The 25,343-nt window shown below is 43.2% G+C and overlaps 1 protein-coding gene across 2 annotated transcripts; it reads left to right on the top strand.

Annotated features, from left to right (window-relative positions):
- Window positions 1-3,587: 3,587 nt before the first annotated feature.
- On the top strand, window positions 3,588-22,005 carry LOC126354297 (uncharacterized). 2 transcript variants are annotated; one of them, XR_007565289.1, is made up of 3 exons: window positions 3,588-3,844; window positions 16,234-16,281; window positions 21,500-22,005. XR_007565289.1 is itself a non-coding variant. In XM_050003849.1 (2 exons), the coding sequence occupies exons 1-2, from the start codon at window positions 3,635-3,637 to the stop codon at window positions 21,824-21,826; spliced, it is 537 nt and encodes a 178-aa protein (XP_049859806.1). In that variant the 5' UTR covers window positions 3,588-3,634; the 3' UTR covers window positions 21,827-22,005. The 2 variants fall into 2 exon arrangements, 1 of the variants encoding a protein (XP_049859806.1); XM_050003849.1 differs by lacking the exon at window positions 16,234-16,281.
- The last annotated feature ends 3,338 nt before the right edge of the window (window positions 22,006-25,343 follow it).

Below are 25,343 nucleotides of genomic sequence, written 5' to 3' on the forward strand. Positions count from 1 at the left end.
TGGCTCAGTTCATGGGGCAGGTTGTCGTCATCTGATATTACTCTTGCACGGTGCGCCAATGTTTGTAATACTGTGCGCTTCTGTGCTGGATGAAGGTTGGTGGCGTGCAGGTACAGGTCTGTATGGGTGAGTTTTCTATAGATGCTGTGGCCAAGGCATCCATTTCGTTTACTGTGGACAAGGACGTCGAGGACGTTCAATGCATTAACTTCTTCCACCTCCATGGTGAATTGGATATTACTGTTGATGCCATTGAGCTGTTCCAAAAACTCGTCTAATTTCTCACCTCCGTGTGGCCAAATGACGAACGTGTCGTCAACGTATCGAAAGAAACACTTCGGTTTCAATGGCGCAGTATCTATGGCAATATACTCAAAACTCTCCATGAAGAGGTTTGTAACAGCTGGAGCCCACGGGCCACCCATTGCTACGCCGTCTGTCTGATCGTGATACTGCCCTTTGTACACGAAATAGGAGGACGTAAGAGTGTGACTAAATAGCACGACCACGTCACGTACAAAGTACTGGGCCACACGGACGAGAAACTAGACGAGTTTTTGGAACAGCTCAATGGCATCAACAGTAACATCCAGTTCAATATGGAGGTGGAAAAAGATAATGTATTGCACTTCCTCGACGTCCTTGTCCACCGTAAACGAAATGGGTGCCTTGGCCACAGCGTCTACAGAAAAACCAACCCATACAGACCTGTACCTGCACGCCATCAGCCATCATCATCCAGCACAGAAGCGCACAGTGTTACAAACATTGGCGCATCGTGCAGGAGTAATATCAGACGACGATAACCTGCCCCATGAACTGAGCCACCTACGCTGGGTTTTCAGGAATAACGGCTACAGTGCACACCAAGTGAAAGAAGTGATTTCTGGGAAATGTCAGAATGAGACCACCGACGAGGAGCAGGAAGGGAAACTTACTTTGTTGCCAATCTGTGGCTCTGTGTCGGGCAAGATTAGCCACCTGTTGAAAAGACACAAGATCAAGTCAACCTTCAGGCCTCCAACGAAGGAAGCTATTGAAATAAAAATTATCGCAAACACTCTGAATAGAGACTGTGGCTTTGCAGCTCAGCGCTGCGTGGCATCCAGCGATCGCGCGTTTGAAGAAGGCACATCGAGCGCCGACTCATAACACGCCCATATATGGCAATGTCACGGGCATTAGTGACGTCACAGCCGGCAGCTAGCGTGTATAAGGCCGCACCAATAGCACACTGGCAGTCATACCACTTGATAATGGCCAAGGAGTGCTTCGCCGAAAGCTCGTGTAGTTCTAAGCAATTGACGCGGTTGGAAGCCCGAGAACATTTTATTCAAAACGAACTTATTTTAACGGGATATCACAGAGAAACCTAGACCCCAGAAGACAACGAAAGACATCGCCAGACTCTGAACGGAGCAGGACGGGGCCTAACTCTTAATGCGAAGAAGGAGAAGAAGAAGCAGATGATAATGAAAATTTAGGATATTAGACACACTCTCCTAATTACTGTTCAGTCATTATGAAGTCTCAGGCAGTTAATCATATGGTGGTTGGACACACATGAAATACGCACGATAAGAGACTGTGCCTAATCTGGAGATGAATCACCAGCAGATGTCATGTTCTGTGGTTGACAAGCTGTGGCTGCATACGAAGTCTCATCGTTCATGGATTGCATTACCTCGCATGCCTTTTAGCTTCTCAACGAGACATAGATTTGTATCTCCATAGCGCAGTCACCATACAGCTTCTGTATCAGGCAGTTAACTGCCCGACATCCCGCTTAATCTGGTAACCAGTGGGACAAAAAAGTGGTTCAGATGGCTCTGAGCACTATGGGACTTAACATCTGTGGTCATCAGCCCCCTAGAACACAGAGCTACTTAAACCTAATTAACATAAGGACATCACAAACATCCATGCCCGAGGCAGGACTCGAACCTGCGACCGTAGCGGTCACGCGGTTCCAGACTGAAGCACCTAGAACCGCACGACCACACCGGCCGGCACCAGTGGGACACCGGCTATTGCAGCGACCATAGTGAAGGATATGTTACTGGATTGTAATGTCGGCTGTTTTATCTGGATAGTTCGTGTTAATTACACTTACTAATCCAGGCCACATTACGACGTTACCCACGTGAACCTCCTTCACCACACATACAATGCCCAATCCACTGACCGCCTCGAGCCCTGCAAAGTCTGTGCTTCTAGCCTGAGGTATAGTCGTAGCTATTCCAGAAAGAACAAGCAGAAAAAAATAAGTAGAAAAAATTGCCAGTGATTTGCATTTTTTATTTACATACTTTTAATGAATAAAGTGAACATCTGTGGTGATGAATACAAGATATTAAATGCCTTCATGAGCTGGTACAGCGTTTTCTATTAGGCCAATTTACCCTTATACAGCGAGAGTAATGTTCTCTAATTATTTGTCAAGCATGATATCGACATCCAAATTCCATAAGCACGCCCAGCGTTACCTGAATGACACCATTCCAGAACGTTGAATTGGCAGAGCAGTAGAAGACGAACTTTTTCGCTTGTGGCCTCGCCGGTCTCTAGACCTCACACCTGGCGACTTTAGTCTGTGGGATTGCGTAAAAGATCGCATCCCTATCCCCCCTATGACTGACTTTCCTGAAAGCCTGTGACAACGAATTGTTGAAGCTGTGAATTCGATAACAAGAGAGCAGCTGCTTCGTGTTTGGCAGGAAATGAGCCACCGTTTGATCCGATATTTGTCGTGTAACACATGGGGCTCACATTGAATGTATAAAAATTTGTACCTTCCTCTTTCCAGGAACGTTGGAATTGTGCTTCTACCTTCTGTAATTTGGAAGCAATAAGTATTTGAAATCTGTTCCTTCTTTTTGAATAGCCCCGTATTTTGATCTAAATGTAGTTGCATAGGAAAGAGCGTAAAATTCAGTGAGTGCAGGACGTTAGTTAGGGTTATACACCCGCACGTAAGTCACAAAATTCTGCATTGTGGATGAAGAGAAACAAGTAATTCATAAAGTTCATTTCAGAGTGAAGTTACCCAAGGGAAAGGCAGGGGTTGGCATCGACCTCCTACCACCCTCCCCATCCCCCCCTTCCCCCCCCCCCCCCTTTCCCTGAAAAACCTTCGCAAATCGATATCACCGCCCGACTTGGCCAACAGGTAGAGTTATTATTTCATCATCACTTTGATGGAAGTTAGAACAAGCAACAGCTTGTGACTAGCACTAAGTGTAGCCAGAGTCGTTCTTCAGAATTATTCCATCATTCACGGCGAAACTGACACCTGTGTTCCTTTTCCCATCCTTCACCACCCCTTTTTATCACCTAGTACAGGACGAGAGTACTTTGTTGGTGTACGGGTCACTTTTTGAATGGAAGCGTGCTGATGATGTCTTAACCTACAAAGGTCAAGGTTAGACTCTTCGGAGGGATTTCCAGCAAACAGTTAAAAGCAATGAAAACATGTTTGTTACTTAGAAGCTGTGCTGTTCACGCCGAACCAGAGGATTCAGAAACTGCTTATTACGCTCAAGGCCGGCAAAGTGAAATATAAAAGGCGAGAGCGCGGGCAGTGAGCCAGCACAGAGAGTGCAGCCGGCGCACCGGTAGAGTTCGTGCGTCAGATATGCGTCGTGCCCTCCTCCTTCTACTCGTGATGGCGCTCTGCACTTTCACCACCACGCACGCACCTCCGACTTGCCCACCTGGATATTTTGAAATATCTGATACTTGCGTTCGCAGGTACGGATCCATTCTGACGCCTAAAATATGCCCTAACGGACAGTTTGCGGCACCAGGGGGCTGTGCCGCAATGACAACACCGACACCTCATCAGGTAGTGTTACCGACTAGACGTATTGTATTATAGTGTAATAAAATAAATAATAGTAATAATTAATACTATTATTTAGACTTTGTTACCAATAATGGAAGATATCAAAGGTGTGTCTCATGCGAAATATTGACTATAGAGGTAGCGAATCGTAATTAAATTTTTGCACATGTTTGTAGCATTGGTAGGTTAGCGTACATTTAAATGGATTCATTTGTTAAGCTTATCTGTTATAAATGTTCTAGAACGCATTGAAGGGTATTGAATACGAATACGTCCCACTCCAACCAGTTACTTTTTGAAGTAGTTGCTTATTTGAACAAACTGCTTTTTACAAACTTTTGAGGCACGTCTTCAAATGCGGCACGCAGTATTTACGCCATTATTTCCGTAGCGTTATCTTGGTACTGCCTCTGTCACCAAAAAAATTCATCTTTCTGAGGAAAATATGTTACATCCTCGACTGACGATACACATATTAAGAAAAAATAAGAACAACAAACCACGAAGGAATTATCTGAATAGGATATACATGTGATGTACATGTACAGACAAACAAATGATTAAAATTTCAGGAAAATCAGTTTTAAGAAATAAATTAATTATTGAGGTGAAAGTGCTTCCACAAACTTTCTTTTTTCTTCTTTTGCTACTGCCTTTGTCCTGCATGTGGCGCAGGGTCAGCATAGTTAGAATGGATTTGGCGTGGTTAATTTTCATGGGTGGCCAGATGCCCCTCCTGGCGCCACCCCGTACGCACACGTCTCCGACTTGCCCACCTGGATATTTTGAAATATCTAATACGTGCTTTCGCAGGCACGGATCCACTCTGACGCCTGAAATATGCCCTAACGGACAGTTTGCGGCACCAGGGGGCTGCGCTGCAATGACAACACCGACATCCCCCCCCCTCCCCTCCCCCGGGACAGAATGAGTGCACCACAGTAGTCTGTCACAGTAAACTATGAGAGAGTGCGGACGTTTTGCAAGTGTCTGCAAGGCGTGTAACTGAGGCGGAACGTGGGGACCAGACCGGTATTGACCTAGGGGGATGAGGAAAAGCGCCTAAAAATCACATCAAGGCTGGCTTGCACACCGGCCAGCCTCGTCAATCCGCTAGGATGATTCGATCCGAGGCCGGCGCCTACCCGAGTCCAGGAAGCAGCGCATTAGCGCTCTCGGCTAAGCTGGCGGGTCAAAGAGCTTCACCCTGAGCATGTCAAGTTTGCGGGCTGACCGGGGTGGCGTCGTGGTCTAGGGCAACTTGTCACGCTTCGTGCAGCGCCCTGCTTTGAGAGGTTAGAGTCCGCCCTAGGGCATGAGTGTGTGTGTTGTCCATAGAGCAAATAGATTAAGTAGTGTGTAAGCCTAGCGACCGATGACCTCAGCAGTTTGGTCGCATAAGATCTTACCACAAATTTCCAATGATGTGATGGTCCACTCCTATCTCTTATACAACAGTTATTCCGCTAGACGCTGACTGACAGAGTTGTTGGATATTCAAATTTGCGACATGGTTGGAGGGGCCTACCCATAACGATCCAAAAGTTCTCAGTTCAAACGTTATTAATTGGGAATACCTTGACAGTGAAGGTATTTTTTGGCAGTAACCTTAGTGAAATGCAAGATCACGATGGGTCGCCATGAACGGCAGCAAGGCCTAGAATAAAACCGATGTACCGATGTGCTGTAAGGGTTCCGCTGATGAAATTAAATCACATCCGAGGCCATCACTCCTGTTTGTCCGGCCGTATGGCTGTCGATAGTCAGGTTGGTATCACACCGCTGTCCGCGGTGTCTCCAGACACGTCTTCGGTCTGGAATCTCATTTAGTGGAGTAGAATTCTCTTTAGTGATGAGTCCCGCTTCGAACTGAGCCCCGAAGACCGGCGAAGACGTGTTTGCATACACCAGAGGTGGACTAACGTTTTACTGACTTGTTCAATTTGTAAAGCTCTTTTTCTCGAATAAATCACCCAACTTTTCAGAAATTGTAATCATTCGTTTGCCTGTACTTTACCACCACATTTACCAATTTGCGTCCCATTCGTATAATTATTTGTTTCGCAGTGTACGTCAGTGGCGCAACACACTTTGAATCCTGGCGCATATATGATGACAACCAGTATTTAAATTTACTGAATAGTTAAAAATGATTAATACGTGACCAACAGGCAGTTAAAAAGAAATCTGTTAAGCGGATTTTAATTGCAGTCGAAATAACTCGCCACCTAACTAACCCTTCAGCTATACATTAAAACTCTTTTTATCTACTTTCTTGTTGCACAATCAGTATCCAGCATCACATTGCAGAAATACACATGTAACATTTATGTGCTCTGTATGATGATTACACCGAAAAGGTTCGAAAGCTGGTTGGAGGAAGAAAACAAATAATTCTAAAAGTAACTGTTTGCGATTTCTTGTATTCACGTGAATTTATTGTTCATAGCCACGAAATGTTGGTAATATATTTATGGTACAAATTTGGTTTCATAATATTATGTTACAAGTTTTCGACTATTTTAATTAAACCGGCAGATTGTAAATACGGACCAAAATCCTTTTTCTGACGACAATTTTAGTGCCCATCGACTAGAAGGTTCGCAGGAGAGCTTCTCTAAAGTTTGGAAGGTAGGAGACGAGGTACTGGCAGAAGAGGACGAGGCGTGAGTCTTGCTTGGGTAGCTCAGTTGGTAAAGCACATGCCCGCGAAAGGCAGGGTCCCGATTTCGAGTGTCGGTCCGGCACACAGTTTTAATCTGCCAGGAAGTTTCATTTCAAGCTATGGAAGTGTTTGAAGGGAGGTGGCATTACGACGCGACACAGAGCTGGATGTCGATGCGTCTTCGTAGAACGTAGAGACCGAGGCTTGTGCACTCTGTGGTAGAATTGATGATTATAGTGCTGGTGTAAGCGCAAAGTTTTCGGAACGCATCGTTCAGACCACGTACTTGAATCTTATGCTCCGCAGGAGAAAACCCCAGTGTGTTTCTCTGTCGACAGTTACGACGGGATTATAGAGATTGGAATCTGGATGAGTGTAAGCGTTTCGTGTATTTGGGTGAATCACTTTTCTTGTTACACCAGGTAGAAAATAGTGTCCTGGTATACTGCCTTTCAGGCGAGCGGCTTCTTGAAACATGCACCGCACCGTGGCTGATGGCAGCTGGAAGGTTTTTTTGTGTTTTCACTTCCTGTTAGAACCTTTTCATCCTTAGGGAAACTGAAACACTAGTCACACATAATCAGTCACACGAATCGAGGACTTTATCACTATTGTAAATCAAGAACACTGTTTTGAAAAACTGATTCATACGAAGGACTGTCAAATATAAATCTACTCCTCAGGTGAATATTGCTCAAAATGTGCATACATTCTGCGTACTGACTGGCTGCACTTTACCACAGAACCGAATTTATCACAAAAGACATGGCCGTACACTCGGGTAATTAGCCCTATGGAATTTATTATACTGTGTATCGACATTTTTCATTACGCAAACCACCTCTTAAAGGTATGATGGCTATAGCTCGATATTTGTAGTATTTACCTATGAAAGGTAACTTTTCGCCCTGTGACGTATTTCGAATTTCATTCGTGCCAGCACCGTTGCAGTTAATAATACATAAACGGGTCAAAAGAGAGCAAATACGTGGAATAACACAGTTCGGATGTTGGTATGAAATGTAAACAATAGTGTCATATAAGCGTCAAGTGACTCGCTTCGATGTTTGTCACACACTCAGGCAGTACGCTATGCTCTTTCCACAGTTATTAGTAATCTCTGTTGGCGATCAGAGATTACATCAACGCCAACGATGATACATAATAAAAGGAAACACCTGCAGCCGTCATAATGATGTTATTTTACTTTACTGCAACCAGTTTCGCTGACTCAGTACTCATCTTCTAGTCTTAACTGATGCTAAGGAACTGTAATTCAGTCGTGTCTACATCAGTGACCAATAATTATTAACTGACTTCAGTAGAATACTGTAAAAGTGATGTTTTGTCTGCAACCATCAACTACCAACTCAACGATGATATGTTGTCGGTACCGTCATTGTCCTCATAACGATGAAAAATATGGGACACATGCCTCAGTAGTCATTAACTATCAAGCGCCAGCTTCCACGCCCAGTTGAGTGCTTAACACTTATCTATAGTCTAGTAATAATGCACATTCTAATTTCTATCGTTTGTTTAATAACATCAATTTTAAACGTGTCTAACGGTCACTTTATATTACCTATCGACTGGAAAGTTTCACAGATCATGCTAATAATCAAGAAATGAAATAGGAGAAATGCGATTAATTGCAAACAAATGTTGGCGTCGCCCATTTGCCGTAGGAGTTTGCAAAATATGCGGTGTTCTAATATCATGAATTACCATCTCCGTCTCCATGAGAAAACATTGTGCACAGTGACTGTATACTGCATTATAAGGAAGGACAGTAACATAGCAATCACGCGCAATACTACTGGATTTTTATTATTCTTGCATGTTCATATTTCAGCTATAAATAACCATCTTCAGTGGAAAAATACAAGCAAATTACAGAATCAGGATTGATTTGAATAAAACCATAAAAAACACCACGTTATCCAATAGAAAGGACCATATGCTGCCGGCCGCTGGTAGCCGAGCGGTTCTAGGCGCTTCAGTCTGGAACCGCGCGACCGCTTCGATCGCAGGCTCGGATCCTGCCTCGGGCATGGATGTGTGTGATGTCCTTAGGTTAGTTAGGTTTAAGCAGCTCTACGTTTAGGGGACTGATGATCTGAGATGTTAGGTCCCATAGTCCTCAGAGCCATTTGAACCATTTGAACCAGTTTCAGCCAACATACAATTTGAGTGATTTATAATACAACAGACTCCCAGCAGTACATGCCACCATATGGCTTTACTAGTGTACGGGCAGAAGAATCCTGAGGTTGTTGTTTACAACAATTACAGCAGCCTCAGTTTGCATCATGTAGTGTAAGTAACGCCCTTTCAGCCCAAAATCCAACTAACCCAGTTACTTTCCTATACAGTAGTTTAAAACCGTTTTTTATTAAATAAAATTAGCTTTTGGCAAATAACAATTTGTATGTAACTATTTTATAAAAACGATCTCCAAATTTTTTATTTCGCTTGTGGTATAACAGTTCTATAGCGGACAGTTGTACGAAACAATTAATGATGACTCCAACGACTATGGACTTAACATCTGAGGTCACCAGTCCCCTAGACTTACAACTACTTAAGCCTAACCAACCTAAGGACATCACACACATCCATGCCTGAGGCAGGATTCGAACCTGCGACAGTAGTAACAGCGCGGTTCCGGACTGAAGCGCCTAGAGCCTCTCGTCCACAGTGGCCGGCTAATGGGTGTGTCGTCGTAACTGCCACCTGTGTCACGTCTACTGTGTAGCGAGCTACGTTAATTTAAGTATTAACTGTATTTTTCTTACTTGTCATTTCTTCTTCCATGTGTTTTTGCTTTTAGGCAGCTTTAATTGTCGAGTGCTGGTAACAGTGTGCCATAGATTTTGTGTTTGTTTTGAATACAGTCAGAGAGAGTCCCTTTAGTCAGCCATAGTGTCTGTAGTGCTAGTGTTTGTTTTGAATACAGTCCAAAGACAGGTAGTGCTATTTTCATTATTTTCAACAAGAAGTGTCCAGTAACCACAGTTTATCAGCTATCAGCCGCCTTTAGTGAATTAGCAGTCTACTTAAAATTTGATTAACTCTCTACAGTAAATTGATTTCTTAGGATGGATAGGATTTGTGACTGCTGTGTACGGACGCAGGAGAGCTGGCCACTGTTCGCGAACACCTGAGCGTGTTGATGGCTACGGTCACCCGTCTTCAGGCTGCTGCCTCGGAGTGTAGCGGCAGTGGGGAGCCTGGTGCGTCGCAAGGTACACCCCAGGTGTTACATGCTTCACCCACGGTCCCTGCTGTCGAGACATCTTCGCGGGTACCGGGCGCGGTTGGTCCGGCGCGTTCAGCGGCGTTCGCGGCGTACGAGGCGGAGGGTCAATGCGAAGTCTGGCCGTGTGGCATCGCCCGCTCTGCCTGTGAGTGGACATGTGGCCGCTCCTTCAGCAAGATCCGAGCAGGTACACGGGGGAGGGGTTTATTAGTGATTGGGGGCTCCAACGTTAGGGGGGTGATGGAGCGCCTTAGGGTAATAGCGGAAAGGTTGGGGAAGAAGGCCAGTGTTCACTCTGTCTGCTTGCCAGGGGGTCTCACCCGATACATGGAGGACGCCCTGCCGGTGGCGATAGAGAGCACTGGGTGTACCCAACTACAAATTGTTGCTCATGTCGGCAACAATGACTCCTGCCGTCTGGGTTCAGAGGTCATCTTCAGTTCATACAGGCGATTGGCGGAGTTGGTGAAGACGGAAAGCCTCGCTCGCGGGGTGGAATTTAAGCTAACTATTTGTAGTATCGTTCCCAGAACCGATCGCGGTCCTCTGGTTTGGAGACGAGTGGAAGGCTTAAACCAGAGGCTCAGACGATTCTGCGGAGATCTGGGGTGCAAATTTCTCGACCTCCGCTATAGGGTGGAGAAATGAAGGGTCCCCCTGAAGTCAGGCGTGCACCACACGCAGGAAGCGGCTACAATGGTAGCGGAATACGTGTGGAGTCCACGTGTGGGTTTTTAGGTTAGAGAATTCCCTCCCTAGGCCCGACAAGACGCCTCCTGAGACGCGGCAAGCTGGTAGTTGGCAAAACGCAACAGGGAATAACAATATTAATGTGGTAATAGTAAACTGCCGGAGCGTCGATAGAAAGGTCCCAGGACTGCTCTCATTAATAAACGGTCAAAATGCCCACATAGTACTAGGGACAGAAAGTTGGCTAAAACCAGATGTAAACAGTAATGAAATTTTAAACTCAGATTGGAATGTATACCGGAGAGACAGGCAGGACAGTGAAGGAGGAGGTGTGTTTATAGCGATAAAAAGTGCTATAGTATTGAATGAAATTGGTTTAGATCCGAAGTGTGAAATAATTTGGGTGACGGTCACGGTTAAAGCAGGCTCAAACATGGTAATTAGATGCCTCTTTAGGCCCCCTGGCTCAGCAGCTGTTGTGGCAGAGCACCTGAAGGAAAATTTGGAAAATATTTTGAGTAGATTTTAATTTTCCGGATATAGACTGGGAGACTCAAACGTTCATAACGGGTGGCAGGGACAAAGAAGTCAGAGAAACTTTTTTTAAGTGCTTTATCTGAAAACTACCTTGAGCAGTTAAACAAAGAACCGACTCTTTGCGATAACATATTAGATCTTCTGGTGACAAACACACCCGAACTATTTGAAACAGTTAACGCAGAACAGGGGATCAGCGATCATAAAGCGGTTACTGCGTCGATGATTTCAGCTGTAAATAGAAATATTAAAAAAGGTAGGAAGATTTTTCTGTTTAGCGAAAGCGTCAAAAAGCAGATTTCAGAGTACTTGGCGGCTCAACACAAAAGTTTTGTCTCAACTACAGATAGTGTTGACGATCAGTGGACAAAGTTCAAAACCATCATACAATAGGCATTAGATTATGAGCCAAGCAAGATCGTAGGAGATGGAAAAGAGCCACCGTGGTACAATAACCGAGTTAGAAAACTGCTGCGGAAGCAAAGGGAACTTCACAGCAAACATAAATATAGCCAAAGCCTTGCAGACAAAAAAAATTTGGCGAAGCGAAATGTATTGTGAGAAGGGCTATGCGAGAGGCGTTCAATGAATTTGAAAGTAAAGTTCTATGTACTGACTTGTCAGAAAACCCAAAGAAAATGTCAAAGCAGTAGGTATATCAAAACAAAATGTCCAGACACTCTGTGACCAAAATGATACTGAAACAGAGGATGACAGACTAAAAGCCGAAACACTAAATCTCTTTTTCCAAAGCTGTTCTACAGAGGAAGACTGCACTGTAGTTCCTTCTGTAGACAAAATGGTAATTATCGAAATGGACGACAGAGGGATAGAGAAACAATTAAGATCGCTCAAAAGACGAAAGGACGCTGGACCTGATGGAATACCAGTTCGATTTTACACAGAGTACGCGAAGGAACTTGCCCCTTCTTGCAGCGGTGTACCGTAGGTCTCTAGAAGAGCGTGGGGTACAAAAAGATTGGAAAAGGGCACAGGTCATCCCCGTCTTCAAGAAGCGACGTCGAACAGATGTGCGGAACTATAGACCTATATTTCTAACGTCGATCAGTTGTAGAATTTTGGAACACGTATTATATTAGAGTATAATGACCTTTCAGGAGACTAGAAATCTACTCTGTAGGAATCAGCATCGGTTTCGAAAAAGACGATCGTGTGAAACCCAGCTCGTGCTATTCGTCCACGAGACTCAGAGGGCGATAGACACGGGTTCCCAGGTAGATGCCGCGTTTCTTGACTTTCGCAAGGCGTTCGATACAGTTCCCCACAGTAGTTTAATGAACAAAGTAAGAGCTTATGGATTATCAGACCAATTGTGTGATTGGATTGAAGAGTCCTTAGATAGCAGAACGCGTCATGTCATTTTCAGTAGAGAGAAGTCTTCCGAAGTAAGAGTGATTTTAGGTGTGCCGCAGGGGAGTGTCGTAGGACCATTGCTATTCACAATATACATAAATGACCTTGAGGATAACATCGGAAGTTCACTGAGGCTTTTTGCGGATGATGCTGTGGCATATCGAGAGGTTGTAACAATGGTAAATTGTACTGAAAAGCAGGAGGATCTGAAGCGAATTGACGGATGGTGCGGGGAATGGCGATTGAATCTCAATGTAGACAAGTGTAATGTGCTGCGGATACATAGAAAGAAAGATTCCTTATCATTTAGCAACAATATAGCAGGTCAGCAACTGAAAACAGTTAATTCCATAAATTACCGGGGAATACGCATTAGGAGTGATTTAAAATGGAATGAAGCCAGGCTGAGATTCATTGGAAGAATCCTAAGGAAATGCAATCCAAAAACAAAGGAAGTAGGATACAGTTCACGTGTTTACCCACTACTTGAATACTGCTCACCAGTGTGGGGTACCGTGCCAGATAGGGTTGTTAGAAGAGATAGAGAAGATCCAACGGAGAGCAGCGCGCTTCGATACGGGATCATACAGTAATTGCGAAAGCGTTAAGGAGATGATAGACAAACTCCAGTGGAAGACTCTGCAGGAGAAACGCTCAGTAGCTTGGTACGGACTTTTGTTGAAGTTTCGAGAACATACCTTCACTGAAGTCAAGCAGTATATTGCTCTCTCCTACGTATATCTCGCGAAGAGACCACGAGGATATAATCAGAGAGATTAGATCCCACACAGAGGCATACCGACAATCCTTCTTTCCACGAACAATACGAGACTGGAATAGAGGGGAGAACCGATAAGGTACTCAAGGTATCCTCCGCCACACGACGTCTGGTGGCTTGCGGAGTATGGATGTAGATGTGGAAGATCTATTGCATAAGATTTGTTGGATCACTTCACCACTGACATATGAATAAACACTTTGTAAATCGGCGTTTCTTGATGTATTGTAAAGGCGATGTGCTGATAAACTTTATAATTTTATTAAAAAAGGGTTTATAACTCCCATATCGGAACGTAACTGAGTTAGCTAGTTTGTGGGCTGAAAGGGCATTATTTACACTACATAAAGCAAACCGTAACTGCGGTGTTTGCTGCAAACAACAACCTCAATTTCCTTTCCCCTATACACCAGGTAAAGTCATATGGGAATACGTACTGCTGTGATTTCGGAGAACTGTGACTCACTCAGTCGTATGTCGACTAAACTGAATCATTTCTGTTGGATAACCTGGTGTTTTACTTAATGTTTATATAATCAATTCTGATTCTGTAATTTTCTTGTTTTTCAGCACTGAAGATGGCTATTTATAGCTGATATCTGGATATGCAACCATCATAAAAGACCAGTGGAACTGCGACTGATTGCTGTGTTTCTGTCATTATTATGAATTACCTTACCTCGAAACTAATGGTTTGCTGACACTTAGAGTCAGCACTGAGTCAGATAATATCGTTCTTTTCAAACTATGTCCTTATTCAGACGAAGTAGTGACTGCTATCGACTCAGGATCTGAGATTGACTCCATATTACTAGATTCACAGAGGCCTTTCGACATCATCTCTCATAAGAGACTTCTAAACGATTTATGTGTGTAAGGAGTAAATTTCCAGTCGTGCGACTGGGTTAGTGATTCCCGTCGGTAAGGTCACAGTACATAGCAATCTATGGAATGTCAACAACTAAAACAGAAGTGATATCTGACGCTCCTAAAGGACGTGTGTAAAGTAGCAGATTGCATAAATGTCAATTTCGCACCTGACATGACAGATTTCATATGTTATAAAAAGTAGATGAGTAGGTTTAGGGGGTGATCAGATACAAATACGAGCATGCTGGGAGACAATTGACTGGGAATCGTCCGATAAAGAGGAACAAGAGTTTTGAATAGTTAATGTAGGAAGGTGTACAAAAACTGATGATGACCAAATTGTGGAGGATGTAGTTTATTTATACCGAGAGAAAATTGGTATGCCAAGAGCATAATTCGTCATTGGCAACATCAGTGTTGACACTCAAGTCAGATGATGTATGTAGGACAGGGACTTATCCGGAAAATAATAAAATCCTCACCAGTACTCGAACATCAACATCTAGTAAAATGGACACTGAGCAATTTGAATGCTGCAGTTTTAAATAGAAAGAACCGAGTCGACAAGACGGCTACCTCAAGAGTATTTTCACTAGGTCAAAAAGTACTTGCGAAAACCCACCATCTCTCTAGTATGAAAAAACATCAAGGTAATAAATTCTTTTCAGCATATAAAGGCCCTATGGATGTAAGTAAAGTGATTCATGATAATGCAGTGAAACTGGTTGCCCAAAAACAGGAAAAATATTGGTCTTGCACCATGTGAGTCATTTGAAATTGTATAAATCGTAAAACAGCACATCTTAACTCCACAAGATAAATTAGTTGTATCAAATATCCAAATTCCAACAAGAGAAAAATCCAGTAGTCAAAGAGTACGGAAGTTAAGAAACTGCATAAAAAATTCTGTTTATTCAGTTTGCACTTGTCTGTAGTAGCACTACGGTTTACGGTAGGAAAAGTCCTTTTTGGTGCAATATTTCTGAGAGTACAAGTTAAAGCCATGAATGGGTCTGTTTAGAGTGAGTTACACACACTAGCAATTACGAAGTAAAATAGAGGCCGTAGGGGCATAGGACAACTGGAAAAAGTACACGCACCAGCTTGCATGGCGCAACTCATGGGCAGAACGGGCATACAGACCAACGTACGTCTTATGAGTATGTGACGCGGAGTGGCGCGTTTAGCAAAACAGAGACGCACAGCAGCTTATAAATAGTTGCCGAGTCACTGATAAGGCAGTCAAGTGTGGCAGCTCTCCTGGATCTACATCTACATCCACATCTTGGATGGCGGGGCATGTCACACCACCGGCTACACATAGCAGAAGGTGGTGCGCCAGTGTTCCAGTCCACGATGGATGCTCTGAGGCCAATGCAGAGTCTGCAGCCAGCCAGCGGTGGGCCACGCCAGGGCTCGCCACTGCGGGTTTTCTTGTTGGTTCCCAACACGCACCAGAGACATCCAAGGCAAGGGCCGCAGATTCAAATGCCGGATTGTGAGTGCTTGTTGTCGCCGCGTCCCAAGCCAAGCCGCAGGGACACACGTCGTGCTCCACCTTGCAGTTGTCAGCAGGCCATGTGGAGGCAGCACAGGACGAAGGCTGCTGAGTCGGCTGCCTGTGCAGCCCTGACGTCGTCATATCACTGAAGCTGTACAAGGCCGACAAATTAGCAAACTGGTTGACCGGTTGTTGAGGTGGCATCCTCAGCACTGCTGGACCCAGTAATGCAGACCAAGGGGAACGCAGCATTGTAGTTGGAAACAATTAATGACTTGGAAAGTTCAAGAGATTCTTAATACGGTGACTTATATCTCTTCCCACTACATTTTGTGTTGCGGTCCCATTCGGTGTCAGAAGTTGCCACTACATTTGGTGTCGGAATAGCGGATGTTATCTGTGCAGTACAATGTTAGAGCCCACTGCCTGCCATACAGTCACAAGATGTTATGAGTTTTGACCAGTTTTCTTTTGAGTGATGGGCAGTTTTTCTTTCTTTTTGTGTTTTTGATTATAGCTCAATGCAGACCATTGTAGATGTTTTGCATCGGCATTTTTTGTTGTTGTTGTCAGAATAAGTGTGTTTCAGGCAGTGAGGTGTTGTTTTTGTGACATTTGGTTACTTTTGTATTGGTTTGAGCATGATGTTACTATGATGATGGTAAAGATGTAGGAATTCGTGTTATTTTTGTACTCAATTGTTTCGTTTCAGGATTAATGGGGAATGAAAGCAACACAATTGCAGAGTCAGGAAAGCAAGGTATGTTGGAACCAGAAGCAGTACGGATTTTGTTGGAAAAGGTATCACAGTTGACAGCAGACTATACGCAGTTGAGGAGTGAATTAACATCTAAAAGTGAGTGGGAAACTGCATCGGATCAGTCGTTGTTGCCTCGGATATTGCAGCACGAAACTGATCCAGCTGTTGTGAGTTTGATTATTCCATTTTCTGGCAAGGCATATGAGCACGAGTGTTCTGTTGCAGTATGGAGGATGGGGAAGTGGAGTTAGTAGAGGTGGACAATCGTTAAAGGGTAGAGGCGTCCCAAGACCCACCAAAGCGAGCTCCCTTTTAATTTCAGTGCTACAAATACGTATGCAGAGGTGGAATGTTCAGTGTTAGGATCCATAGGAACTAAAAGTTTGTTTGACACAGCGGGGCAAGTGTCAGTAGCTACTAAGAGTTTTATTTGACGAAGGAAGCTAGACCCACCACGTTATAGGTTATGTGAAGTGGGGGATAATGAGGTGACGCCTTTAGGGTCAATGAAACAGACTTTTGCATAGGGAAAGTGCGATTTCATGCGTGCATGGAGGTAGTACCATGGGAAAGCGAGGGCTGCGGCATGATTCTAGAAGTAGATTTCTTGCATCAACATCATGCCAAAAATGACTTTGGACAACGAACTGTGGAACTCGATGGGATGTTATTTCAGCTAGGGGAAACTGTTGTCAATGCAGAACTTTTGTGAGGGGCATTCAACATAATGAACAAACCAACTGAACTGTGTTCATTAGCATTAAGGCTTAATTCGCATGAGTGTGTTTCTGGTGACAGCAGGAAGTCGCTTTGGGTAAGAGTGGAGTCGAAAATACCTATGGGTACGGTATGTGTTATTGAACCGTTGGAGATAATGAATTTTGGGATCCATTGGATTGTTTTGAGAAACTTAGTGTTGTACACGTACAGGAGGGGAACGACGGGCAAGTAGTTCCCGTGAACGTGGATAATTTTAGTGCTGTAGACGCGAATTTGAGGAAAGGAGTTTTACTAGCAAATCTGGATGTGCCAGATGACGAAGACTATTGTTCGAGAGGTAGACAAAGCCATCCAACACTAACTGCCGATAGAACTACGTTGCGTGACAAAATTTAAGCTTGTGAAAGAAGGAGAAAGAGAGCATATGGAAGAATTTTGTGGGAATTTAAGGATTTGTTTTTCCACAAGGGCCATTGCTAGCAACTCCATTAGTTCAACATAGGAGACCAACAGAGGACATCAACAGGGAATGAAGCACCTGTTTACCGTAAACCATACAGAATACAGAGGTATTTGCAGCCGATTGTGGAGGATTTTATTGATTAACAGCTTGCAGACTGTATTATAGAGCACAGTAATAGTTGCTGGGGAGCAGGTATTGTCGTTGTGCCTAACAAATCTATGGATGTAACTAAGAAATACAGGTTCTGTTGTGACTACCGATACCTCAATAACCCCAATAATAAGACAGTAATGGAGGCATACCCCATTCCAAACATATCGGAGGAGACTTTGGACACTTAGGACGGTGCCAGTACTTTTATGCTATGAATTTGACAAGTGGTTATCATCAGTTAGAGGTGACTCCAAAGGATCGTCCAAAAACTGCTTTATCTACTCTTGGAGGCCATTACCTGTGCATCGGAATGCCATTCGGTTTGAAGAACGTCCCTGCAACGTTTCAGCGGTTGATAGACAGTGTCTCGAGGGATCTGAAACCACGGCAGTGTCTGGTCTATTTGGATGACATTATAGTGTTTTCAAGTAATATGTGGCAACGGTATGTAGTAGTATGTAGCACAGCGGTTAAGGCAAGTCTTTCTGAGGTTAAGAGCAGCTTGTTTGACGTTGAGTCTGGAGAAGTGTCATTTTGCATTAGAATAAGTAAAATATTTTGATCATATTATCAGTAAGGACAGAGTGCGAACAGATCGGAGGTTGGTACAGGCAGTAAAGGATTTTCCAGAACCGAAAACAGTTAAGGAAGTGCAGTCATTCATCTGAATTTGCAATTTCTATCAAATGTTCGTGAAGGGTTTTGCAGATTTAGCAGAGCCATTGACGCAATTGTTACAGGAGGGTGTAAAATATGAGTGGACAAAAGAGTGATGGGAAAACCAGGAAACTGATGGGGAGGTACATCTTGTAGCCTATGTGCCTAGGCAGCTGAAATCGTCAGAGAGGAATTACTCAACAAAAGAGAGCGAGATGCTTAGCGTAATCTTTGGAATCATATATTTTAAATGTTATTTACGTGGGAGAAGATTCCGTGTAGTGACAGATCATGCTGTACTGAAGTGGTTGTTGGGGTTGACAGATCCATCCACTAGCCTCTCTAGATGGGCTGTGAGGCTCAGTGTAGTCGACTACAGGACGGTGCACAAACGGTAATGTGGATGCGCTGAGTAGAAAGGCGGCGAAAGTAGAAGTCATTGATTATGACCTAGCGGCATGGGATGAATTACAGGATGTGGACAACAATTGTAAATTGTATCAGACACAGCCATAATTTAATATTTATGTGACGGTCTTCTATGCAGGGGAACGATGTTAGGAACAAGGGTAGTAGTGCCAGCGAAGCTGAGGGATAAGATTTTAAAGGAAACACACGAACACGTGTTACCTAGTCATGGCGGGTGTAGAGTGACGAATAGGAGAGTGGGGGAGAGGCATTAGTGGAGGGGTAGGAAAGTATATGTGGATCAGTATATCAAGAATTGTATACCACGTGCGTAGAGAGAAAATCTGTGTCGCAAACAGATACACTACAACGATTGCCGGAAGCGACATGTTGACGTCTTAGGACCTTTGAGGCGAACACCATCAGGTAACAGATTCGTTCTGACAATAATAGACCATTTTTCGAGGTATATGGAGATGGTGGTTATGCCAAATCGGCAGGCAGCAGTGGTCGCGCAAGCCTTAGTAAACCACTGGATTTTGAAATTTGGTGTACCGGAGACAATAATTACTGACCAAGGTATCAGCTTCATGTCAGATTTAATGAAGGAACTGTGTAAATTGTTGAACATAAAGAAGTTGAGATTGAGCATGTTGCATCCACAGGCGAACAGAAGGACAGAATGGGTACACAGAACAATCAGGAAGATGCTGAGTTTTTATGTGGATTCTCATCTCCATCAGTGGGACGAGTATTTGAAACATATTGTATGCGCATATAATGCAAAAATCCATACAAATACAGGTTTGTTTCCATATGACCTAGTGTACGGGCGAAAAATGCCGTCACCGTTTGGTTTAGCGAAGCTACAGAAAGAAAGGACCAATGAATCTTTACGAGAATTTGCAAGGACAATTCAGGATGTTTGGAAACGGGTACAATAGGCGAATACAAAGGCCTTGGAAAGGCAGGAAGATGCAGTGAAGCGGAAAGGAAGTGCACCGCAGTACAGACTGCGGCAATGGGTAATGGTGTCCAGCCGCTATACGTAGAAATGAAAAATGAATAAGTTCTTCACGAGGTATCAAGGGCCATTCCAAGTTGTTGAAACCACATCCTCCGTTAATGTTAAGTTTCAGCTACCTACTAGAACAGCAATAGTACACATTGGGTGCTGACGGCCACTTAAGGGTTACCCGGATGTGATTCCAGCCATGTCACCAGTACGAAAGAGGAAGAAAGAGAGAGAGTGGTGCTAAGCACAGAGAAAACCAGGAAGACAGAGTACAGCATCAAGTTCCGTATGCTTTGCGATCCACAAAGTACTAAAGCATTTGTAGTTTTTTGTTTTCTTGTTATGTGTTACTGGGTTGTGTAGATTAATTAGACATTGTATCTTCGTATGTGTGGTAGCTTTCGAGTATTGTGAGCCTGCTAGGGACAGCGATATTTTGAAGAGGGAGGAAGGGTGATGGTGTTAGCTGTCCTCAGGTCACTGAAGTGGAGAATGTTGAGCAAGTTTGTGGAAGTGAAAACTAAGGAGGTATAGCTGATTCCTGTAGCTAGCAACCGGTATGCCGAGATGACTAGGGAGGTATTACGAATCTGCCATAGAGGGAAGGTAACATTATGTCCAACCAGTATGGTAAGCACCAATCCCGACACGTGCACAGTGCAGTTATTTTTAGCTAGGGGGAAATGAATAAACTGTCCAAGGGACATTGTGGAGCCAAAATTGAGCTTGCAACAAGTCGGGATGCATTGGACCTTCTCCACCTACGAGAATTTGTTAGTAGTATCAAGTTTTTTTGAGCGGGGAGTATTTGCAGAAGCAAAACGTATAGAGCTCGAAGGGAAAGGAATTTTAATCAATGAAACTGCGTGTAACATAATAGGACCAACCTTCCACCTGCCAGCGTAAATTTCAGGAGTTACGCAACTGAATGTTATGCAGCCACATCTGTACTACCCAGAAGCCACTTTAGAGTTTTTGCCAAATCAGAAACTGACCTCTTTAAATCAAAGTTTCGAGCCAGGTCTGTTGAGATCTGTAAACCAGTTCATTTTAGTGCAAAAGGGGAGCATATCAGCCACACAGCTTGTGCAACATGTCGCTCAGAATAGGGAAAGGCAACGGTAAATAACGATCATTTTGGGCACCTCGGTGCCAAGTGTCATCACAGCTTTAACTTTGTTGTGCATTGTTTTGATTCTGATCAGGCGGAGAGCCAGTTCCAAGAGGAACCAAGGGCAGTCCAAGTCCCAGTGCATTGGATACCGAGGGCGTGAGACAAGTAGGTAAGGGGTTGATCGAACAGTGGTCTTCCAGTAAGGAATTTTTACGTTTTGATTCATGTCATGTGTTTTAAGGGGATCTAGACCACATTTAAGTTTTCTGAAAGTAAGGAAATATGTCACAGGTATCGACCCAAACAAGTTAAGAGTTAGTAAAAGGTCGACCCAGGGACTGGGTCTTTTCGAGGAAGGAATAATGTAGCGGCACTACAGTTTGGGATAGGAAAAGAAAGTTTTGGTGCAATATTTCTGAGCATGCAATTTACAGCAAGGCACGGGCCTGTGTACAGTGATTTACGCTCACCAGCAGTTGCGAAGTAAAATAGAGGCCACAGGAGCGAAGAACCGCCGGAAAAAGTACACGTCGCGGTTTGCGTGGCGCAAGTCACAGGCAGAAGGGGCTTACTGGACAACCTAAGTGTTATGAGTACGTGATGTTCAGCTACGCGTTTAGCAAAACAGAGGTGCACAGCAGCATATAGATAAGTACCGATTCACTAACAAAGAATTCAAATGTGGCAGCTCTCCTGGATGGTGGGGTGTGTCACAGCACCGGCTACACGCAGCAGCGGATGGCGCGCTAGCGTTCCAGTCCACAGCGGGTCACTGGTTCGACACTCTGACGCCAACACAGGGTCCGCAGCCAGCCAGCAGTGGGCCACACCATGGCTCGTTACTGTGGGCAGTCTTGTTGGCTCCCAACATGCACCGGAAACATCTACAGCGAGGGCCACAGATTCAGTTGCCAGATCACTTGTTGTTGCTGCGACCCAAGCCATGCTGGATGGGACTCATGGCGTGGGCCCCCTTTTAGTTGTCAGCAGGCAGTGCGGAGGCAATGCAGGATGAAGGCTGCTGAGTCGGCTGCCAGTGCAGCCCTGACGCCATCATATTACTGTGGCCATACTAGGCAGACACATTACCTGAGAGCTTGAGAGGTCGCTGAGGCGTCCTCAGCATTTCTAGAGCTGGTAATGCAGACGAAGGGGAACACGGCACTGTAGTTGGAAACAATAAATCATTTGGAAAGCTCAGACGAGTCTTAATACAATACCTTCTACCTCTTCCCACTACATTTGGTGTTGCTGTTACATTCGGTTTTAGAAGTTGCTTTCTGAGAAGATTAAAAGGATAGTTATGAAGAAAGAACAATAAAGTAAGAATTAAAGTAACTGTTCTGCAGATGAAATTTGTTATGGGGAAAGTGTAGAAATCAAGAAGAAACATAGAGATTAGCATGTAGATAGTCTGACGAAATAGTAGTAGATTCTCTCTTAAAATGTAGTGTAAAGTCGAAAGAAGTTGATTTTGTGGACTAAATGGTGCCAAGCATTAGGAAAGAAGTAAGGAATTAGGTAAGAAGGAAATATTCATTTAAGGTTTGTTCCATCATGGACAGTGAACATTTAGTTGAGGAGATAGTTTGAGGGAAAATGAGAAGCACTTACGATTTGTGGAAGGTATCAGTAGTTGCCATTAAAATGAGATGTGAGGGAAATAAATATAAAAGATTATTAGGTGATAAGAATTAAGAGAGAGGATTGAATTATAAAGGAAAGTGAGAAACATGTTATTTCTTGACAGGTCCTAGACAGAGGAATGTAGTGTAGCGTAGCGTTTATTTCAATAAGGAAGCGTATGATACGGAGACAAGGTAATATAGAAGATTACTGTTTAGACTAAGAAGATAGGGATAACTAAAACTGAGAAAAATAAGCTCTAAAACAATGCAATAGGACAGTGGAGAAAGTTATGAAAAAAGAAAACGGACAGATACTGCATTTTGAAGTTCTGATACACCTTATGCTGAAAAGTAGAGATTGCATTGAAAAGGACGCTGGAGTCAGAGTCAAGGTGTGGAGTTTTTATACCTGTAGTTAGATATAAAGGCTGATCTACTAGTATACTAACCTTCATCACCATCAATTTTCCTCTTACTTTACATCATGATGAAGATGACGAAACCATAACCTTTATATTAATAAAAAATTGTACATATACTGTAGAATGGGGATGGATGTTGATCTATTAAAAAAGATGTGAAGTGATGAAGAGTATAACAAGGAGATTCCTATGTATAGTCAAAATACGGAAGTTTTGTAAAGTCTCTTAGTAATTTAGTAGTTGTAAAGCTTGTAATGTATCGTAAGGGAGAAAAGATTATGACAAGATAGGTAGTAATACCATGTAAATTAGAGACATTTTGGTATGTAAGATGGATAAAAGTGTGCACAATGTTGCATTATATGTGACATCATCAAGCATGATGAATTTTCATTGTGCCCACATCAACAGAATAACTGAGTACTGCAGTGAGGCATGGTAGGAAGGAAAAATGAGCGTGGGTGCCTGGTACATCCGCTTTCGAGATGACGACAGGAAATGCCTTGGTGGAAGCAACAGTCCCAAGGGATAACACCTCTGGGCAAAAGTAAGGGAATCAACGACAAATTATGGATATAGTCAAAGGGTACCATGATGCAATCTTTATTCACGTGAAAGTCACATGCGATCTTCAGAACAACAGATTATACAATAACGAGAGTAAGCAGTTTTTAAATCACAGTTCACTGTCCAGAGAAGAACGAAGGCACAAGTGAGAAGATAGCAAGACGCAACAAGAAAAGACGAGTCAACACAGAATATTAAGTAGAAAGAAGAGCATGGACCAGAAGAAATCAAGAAACCTTTCTAAATCCCTCCCCATACAAGACCATTATTGCATCTACCTACCAACAAAGAATACAAATTTAAATGTTCTAACAATAAAAATGTCCGATATTCCTTACGGAAAATTTCACCACTTTCAACTGTCACACTGAGAGATGGTAGATAACTATTCGTATAGAAAAATGGGGACGAATTGGCATAAAGATTCGAGGATCGATGAAGAAAAAGTTTTTATGCTGTTAAAAATGATCTCTGACATAATGTCGCCATAGGTGCAAAATGGAACAAACGCAACCAAGCATGCACAATACACTCAAACATTTGGCAATCTATCTCTCTGCCGACCACCATTTCATACTCATAGCAGACACATCGAGGTGCATGAAAAGGTGAATGACGACTTCAATGAACCATGTTGAAGATATATGAGAAAGGACCGTTTGTGACACACAAGTATCAGATTAAACTGAACTAGAAAATTTTTATGAACACACGAAGTTTGTTGTTGCTTAAAAATAATTAATTTTAGAAGAGTGTTGTGCGAGAAACAGATTTTTGTTAACAATAGTTCTTTTAATCTTGACAGATCAATAATCTTTTCTTGTATTTTATATTTAACAACACATCTAAGTTAAGAAAACCAAATGGTGATTTTTTAATGCTAAAATTCTAGTATCTAATGCGTTTGTTACAATATCGGTTATGCAGAAAAAAAGGATTTTGCAGTTTCATGATGTTAATGTGATAGTTACAAGGTAATTAGTAGGATTAAAAATTTAATATTTTTATAAAAGTCAAATTCAATTCTTCTGTAAAGTTGTAATATAGAAGTTAACATTTTTTGTTGGAATATAAAATTCAGAGTGCAAGGATATCAAATATTCAAATGGCTCTGAGCACTATGGGACTTAACATACGAGGTCATCAGTCCCCTAGAACTTAGAGCTACTTAAACCTAACTAACCTAAGGACATCACACACATCCATCCTCGAGGCAGGACTGGGAACCTGCGACCGTAGCGGTCGCTCGGCTCCAGACTGAAGCACCTAGAACCACTTGGCCATTCCGGCCGGCTCAGATGACAGAAACTGGTTGTATAAATAAAGTATTTTACGAGCAGCTGAAAGCTATAATATGATTACATTTTTCAAATATGCAAGATCTGTGGGGTACCACCTCCCGAAAACCTATTTTAGCTCGTTTTGTATTATCGCGAAATAGGGGAAAGAATGCCACAGACATGATAAGAGGGTTGAGATGCTTCCATTACAACAACGGCGTTTTTCGTTGTGGTGAGGTCATTTCATGAGAATGAAATCACCAGCTTTCTTCTCTAAATGCGAAGGTATTTTTTGTCCGCAACCTACACACGAAGAAATGATCTTCGTAATAAAATAACATAACTAACGTGCTGTTAGAAAGTTAAACGGTAGAGAAATAGTCTGAAGGTGACTAGAAACCTCTGCAAGGCTCGTAAGTGTGAACTGCAGAATCATCATGTAGATGTGGATACTCACGAAAGTAACCCACGAACATCCGACCAACTTCGCAGTTTCCGAGAGGATCGTTTCCGTATACTCACCACAGTCTTCCCTTTATCAAAGTCGCTCTTCTATGTAGGTATCATCATTGGCAGCCCACATCGTTGTGAGAACGTTTCCACACTCGACTCTGCTCCTTGCCGCGTCACTACCC

The sequence above is a fragment of the Schistocerca gregaria genome, chromosome 3 (assembly GCF_023897955.1).
Source record: "Schistocerca gregaria isolate iqSchGreg1 chromosome 3, iqSchGreg1.2, whole genome shotgun sequence".
NCBI lineage: Eukaryota > Metazoa > Arthropoda > Insecta > Orthoptera > Acrididae > Schistocerca > Schistocerca gregaria.